This window comes from Pinus tabuliformis, chromosome Q, assembly GCF_031772625.1.
Source record: "Pinus tabuliformis cultivar Carrire ecotype Pingquan chromosome Q, CPIR1, whole genome shotgun sequence".
NCBI classification, from domain to species: Eukaryota; Viridiplantae; Streptophyta; class Pinopsida; order Pinales; family Pinaceae; genus Pinus; species Pinus tabuliformis.
The window spans coordinates 165003181-165009180 of NC_142296.1; the positions used below are offsets into that span (position 1 = coordinate 165003181).

The window sequence follows — 6000 nt, forward strand, 5'->3', positions numbered from 1 at the left end:
TTGTTCACTATTGCCTGCTCTAACTGTTGACCACGCTTCTCACACTGTTGTCCACATTGCTCATTGTTCGTCAACAAAAATCTTCAAAGATAAAAGTCTGGCATTGATTTCCCATGAATTACTAAAGTAGGTGTGGATAAATTCTCCGACAAACAAAGTCTTCCCATGAACAAACTCAGTCTTCTCAACTTCAAAAATAGTATCTTACATCACATCCAACATCAGAGATAGTGCATGCGTCGATGCCCCAGGTCGCTCAGAAGTGGTAAATTGGTTGGGATTTTTTACCAAGTACCATTCGTAATCTTTAATTTTTTTTAATTTCATCATTATAAAATTAAATTATATTTTATTTTGTTCCCATACACATTTTTCAAAACCAAAGGCATCAAAGTTCGTATAAAATTTCCTCTAATTTCAAGTCTTTTCATAAAGAGTTAAGACTGGGCAAAGAAAGTATGGTCTTGATGGGAAACGAAGAACATGACAATGCAATATCAAATCCACGACAGAGCATCCATCAACCATTGTAACGAGAAATATGGCAGTGAAATCCGAGGAAGTTTTTATCTCCAGATGGACTTCATTCCTCCATTTGTCTTTGATCACAACTAATCCTTTGTTACTTTTAGTGTAAATAAAGTACTTGAGGGGCAAGAGTGGAAACTCGACCTAAAATATGAGGCCAACCAGAAAATTCGAATGACCCAACCAAAGTCTCGCCCTTTCAGGAACTCTCGACCCGCATATGATAGGCCATCACACGGGCTCGTGCCTTGCCTCCCCATGACCCGAAGACTTTAAGCCATGATTTGAATTATGTAGCTTTGTGTCTCTAGTGAGCTTGCATTCTAACGTAACAATATTCTAATCTCGACTGGATTCTAACTAGCGCCTACATGATACCTATGTGAAATTATCAACTGCTAATGGCTAAAGGCACCTCATTATTCAATAAGGAGGGAGGTAGGCCTTGTTAGGAAGGGGAATCTCTTAGAAGGGACCGAATAATTACCATACAAACCAAATCTTATAAACACGTTTAACCAAAAAATGACAGTAACCTATTTATAAAGCTAAAACCTTATATTAAATTGTAATAATATTCCTTCTTCTCTCTATGTAAAATAAAAAATAATTTTAATAATTTTATCATTTTATGAAAGCGAATGATGGTATAGATTTTAAGAAAGAGAATAATGGTATAGATTTGAGTAATAAGTTTTTTTCCTAAATAATATTATTAGTGTATTCTTGCAAGTGGATGTTGAAGGAAACTTATTGTTATATTTATATTTTATAAGGATTTTTTTTTTTTAATCTTTAGAATTTGCAAGTGGATGTTGAAGGAAACTTATTGTTATATTTATATTTTATAAGGATTTTTTTTTAATCTTTAGAATTTTCAATAATTTTTTACTGTGAAATTTTCATACGCCTTAAGAGTTGGAACTTATGCTCTGATACCATATGTAACAATCTCAAAATTAAAATATGCAACTAATTAGGTCAATCGTGTGATTAGTAATGAACACATAATCATTCCATTGATTAACATAGAATTTTCAAAAACGTAAGCAGAGATGACTTACCTATGGCGAGGATATTCCCTACTTGTGATTTCAGAGTTGAACGTTATTTGAATTCCACTAACCACAACAAAATTTTCGAGATGACTTTCCACCCAACCGTAGGCTCAACTGCACATAATCTTTCTATAGTGAGCCACCTTCGAGCCCTCAATCAATGTACTACTGTCAAAGAATCCTTTGTCTCGCAACACTTTTCTCCCAAGAATGGATGAAGAAGTGATGAATCTCATCTTCCTCATCGTCCATTAAATATACCAAACAATGGAAATGAGTCTACATGCACATATTCCATGTGTCAACATGCAAATTTTATTTCTTTATTTTAAGTTTTATTTAATTTAATATTTCTCTTAATTTAATTCTTTCTTATTTAATTCATTTTTGTTTTTTGTTGCGTTTACTTATTTTTACTATTTCTATAATTCTCTTAATTTAACTTTTTCATATTTTATTTTACTTTTTTGTTAACTTTCCTTATTTTTACTATTTTTATAGTTTACTTTTGTATATATTTATTTAGAACTTCAGTATTATTATTTACTATCTTATTTATTTATGATTATTATATTATATTCATTATTCATTATTTATTGACTATTATTATCTTTTTTTTTACCATTATTAACTTTTCTTTATTGTTTACAATTTATTTACTTATATTTTAATATTATATTATATATTATATTATTATTATTATTGTTATGGGACATTACACATCTACAGTCTTGCTAGTCCCCAAATTTACCTTTATCTTCACCAATTGATCTAAATTTACAAACCAAATTCTCGTTTTTTTCATGTGGTTACTGCAACCATTGTCTAATAGCCACACATTATCAGAAGGTTCATGCATGGTATGAAAAACTAGGAACATGGAGTTAGTACTCTCTGCAGTGGCATTAGCTCTCTAGTTCCCTTGATCAACTAACATCTTCCTACAATCATGGGCATAGTGACCAAATTTATTGCAATAATAACATCTCACCTTTGATTTGTCAACTCTTTGATTATTGTTGAAGCTTCTATTGTTGCTTCCACTTTCATGTTCATGCTCTTCTCAACCATCTCTCTGACCACCATGTCTTCTGCCTCGTCCTCTGCCTCTCAATCTACTTTTTCCTCGACCTTTGTCTCTTGAAATAGAAACCTGACTTTTGAAAGCAGTTTCTAAAGTGGAATCCTTATTTCTGTCTATCCTTGCCTCATGTGATAGAAGTGATCCCATCAACTCATCAATTGTTAGTGATGTCAAATCCTTGGCTTCTTCTATGGTTGCTACCACAACATCAAATTTGGTAGACAAAGATTTGAGGACCTTCTCAACCACTGTTTGATCTTTAATTTCATCACCATAAATTTTTAACTGATTTACGACATCCATGACCCGATTCATGAATGAATCGATGTCCTTTGTCCCCTTCATTTCCATAATTTCAAAATCTCTTCTAGTATTTTGGAACTTAACAATATTAACTTTGGGCATATCTTTATAGCTTGTTGTCAATGTGTCCCATGTTGTCTTTACTAAAGACATGATCATAATCTTATGGAACATTGCTTGGTCCACTCCTTGTTGGATAAGTTGCAACGCTTGTGCATTCTTCTTTTTATCTTTCTTCCATAGTTCCCTCTCTACATTAGTGAGGGCTTGTTCTTCTTCTTCACTTTTAGGTTCTGAAAACCCAAATTGGACATGATCCCAAACATCATAAGCCTGCAATATGGTCACCATCTTAATGATCCACACATTATAATCTTTCTCTATAAACGATGAAAACTCAAAATGGAAATTTGAAAAAACCATCTTCAAATAAAAACCTTCTCTTCGAATAATATCCCTTTTAAACTTTGCTAAACCTTCTTTAATAACTTTTATAAAAACCCCCCTTATATTGAAAAAAGAAAGGAAAAAAAAAAAAAAAAACCTTTATAAAAGTTATTATAAAGGCTTTAAAAAAACCTCTAAACGAGACTTTACTTCGGTCAACTTCAATTAATACTCACAACTTCACCTTTTTTAACACTTGACGGGGTTGCGCATCCCCAAAACTAATAAATTACGTACATAACCTAAATTTTTTAAAGATATTTACACAGTTTATGTACTAACGAAGTGCGGATTTAACACTTTTTCGCACTTTTTAAAAGTGTAATGATTTTGCAAAGTAATTTTTTTTGGATTTGTTTATAATATGATTTTTCGGAGATTTTGGTGACGGAATTCGGTTGAAGAAATTCAGGTTAAATCTTGATTTGTTGCAGTTAAAATGGTTTTTTAACTACATATTTGGATTCAGCACCCTGAAAAACCCCTGGGACGCTTTGATTGTGCAAAACTAGCTATCAAACTTGGGATTCCAATAGATTGCTGTCGGATTTTGACCGGAAAAACCCACCAAAAAAACTTCTAAAAAATCGCATTATAAACAACTGCATTCTTTTTAATGTTGGTTTTTTTAGTTTTTTTATCACTGGCTCTGTAAAAACGGATTTTGTGATTTTTCCTCCACTCTAATACTAATTTGTTGAACAAATAAAGAAAGTAAAACATAAATTAACACATAAAATACATTAGTTGCAACTCTTTTATTAATAATACAAAGTTTGATTATTACAATAGACATGATGAGGGTATTTAAATTTTTTTTAAAATAACTTTATGCCACTACACTAAATTGGGTATTTAAACTTTTCGACTAATAATTCACTTAAAATAACTTCATACAACCACACACTAACAAATTCGACTATGACTTAATTCAAATTGACTTGACCCTCTAAATATAGAAATAGTTAAACTATTTTAACAAAATACAACTATTTTGATACATTGTTTATTTGAAAAATCGCATAGTATTGCATCATTACATTTTTAGTATAAATTATTATAAAGTTTATGTATGTTTCATATCCTTCAATAAAGCGGAAATTGATTGAATCAAGTGATCTTCAATGAACCCAAAATTATTAATATTATATTGACTGCGCATTCCGATCAGGAAAAAAATTGATGGGTGCCTCTTTTGGTAGTCTGTATCTCATAATTCTCTCTGGGTCTATCAGAATTAAATTAAACCTCACTAGTTGAGACCTATAACACCTTAAAAAAAATAAAAATGCTACGGTGGTGCCAACCAAGTGTTATTTATTTATATGCATATAGATGATTAAGGAGAGAAGTCGAGAGAATTTGAAGTAACTCTTTTCCTTCCTTGGGCTCTGAGAGTAATTGCAGTAATTCATTTCCTCGCAAAATTTTATTTATGCTGTTAAATTCTTTCACACACAGTAGTCATTACAAATGCAGAAATTTAAGATTGGAGGCAGCCATATGTTGATGATTGGAATGTTTCTTCTTCTGGCAGCTACCCGGATTACTGGTTCTCCCGACGCTTCACACCCACACCACCCCTTGCGGAACTTATTCCCAGCCACGACCCCAAAGGCGTGGTTCCAGTTGAGGATGAATTGGGTAAAAGAAGCGGTTCCGACTTCCCGGATTGCTGCCCGGGTAAGTGCTGGTCTGAGTGCCCCCTGCAGCAGAGATGGAGGGCATGGATCCGGTTGTTGATGAGAAGAAAGAAAGAGGGTTGTATAGGCCTTGATTCCAGACCTGTTTGATTCCTGAGGAGCTCGTGATCCCATTCCAGACCTGCTCGATTCCCGAGGAGCTCGTGATCCCTAGCCCTTAAGAAGTTTCTATGATATGTTATTAGTCCCTTAAGAAGTTTCTATGATATGTTATTAGTCCCTATAGGCAGCGCAGGGACTATAGCATTCATTCGAGCATTGACTAGGTATTAATTTTTCTGTTGATCGTAAATTTTCACTGTTTAAGCAAAGTTTATTGCTGGGAATTTGGCTCCAAAAAATTTTAATCAAATTTTCGATTACACCCTCTTATTGCAAGCGTCTCTTGCCCCGATGTGATTTTAGTGAGGGCAAGTTATTTTATCCTAAGTTTTTTCTTGCCTCCATGTGATTTTAGTGAGTGCAAGCTATTTTATCCTAAGGTTTTTAAAACAAAGGCCGATCAAGTTATTTTATGCAAAGTAATAAGGTTTCGGGAAGTTATTTTATGCAAAGTTTTTGTAACTTATCTAGCTTACACTTGTTTACACTTGTCACCATTGCGTGCTGACATGATTGTTTATAGTTGTCGCCACCACTCTTCTCATCTATCCATTCCACCGCCTTCGCGCTCCCTCTTGCCCCTCTTCATTCCATTGCAAACAGATTGTCCACCGCCCTCCCGCTCCCTGTTGCCCCTCTTCATTCCATTGCAGACAGATTGTCCATTGCAGTGCATCCACTCTTCATTCCGTCTATGAGTCTTTTTGCATGTAGTCACATTGATAGAGGCGTCCTTGTGTGGCTTACAACAGATTGTATACAGTCAGTTCAATTC

General features: G+C 33.7%; 1 protein-coding gene across 4 annotated transcripts in view; it reads left to right on the top strand.

Annotated features, from left to right (window-relative positions):
• The window catches only part of LOC149218763 (uncharacterized), a 50488-nt gene extending 45093 nt beyond the window's left edge, over positions 1 to 5395 (top strand). For 2 of the 4 annotated variants that reach the window (XM_089382462.1, XM_089382463.1), the window contains exon 5: positions 4958 to 5395. In XM_089382462.1, coding sequence (XP_089238588.1) covers positions 4958 to 5163 — 206 coding nt within the window. In that variant the 3' untranslated portion in view covers positions 5164 to 5395. The remainder of the gene's footprint in view (positions 1 to 4957) is intronic. The other 2 variants (XM_089382469.1, XM_089382470.1) reach the window with 2 other exon arrangements.
• Positions 5396 to 6000: the final 605 nt, after the last annotated feature.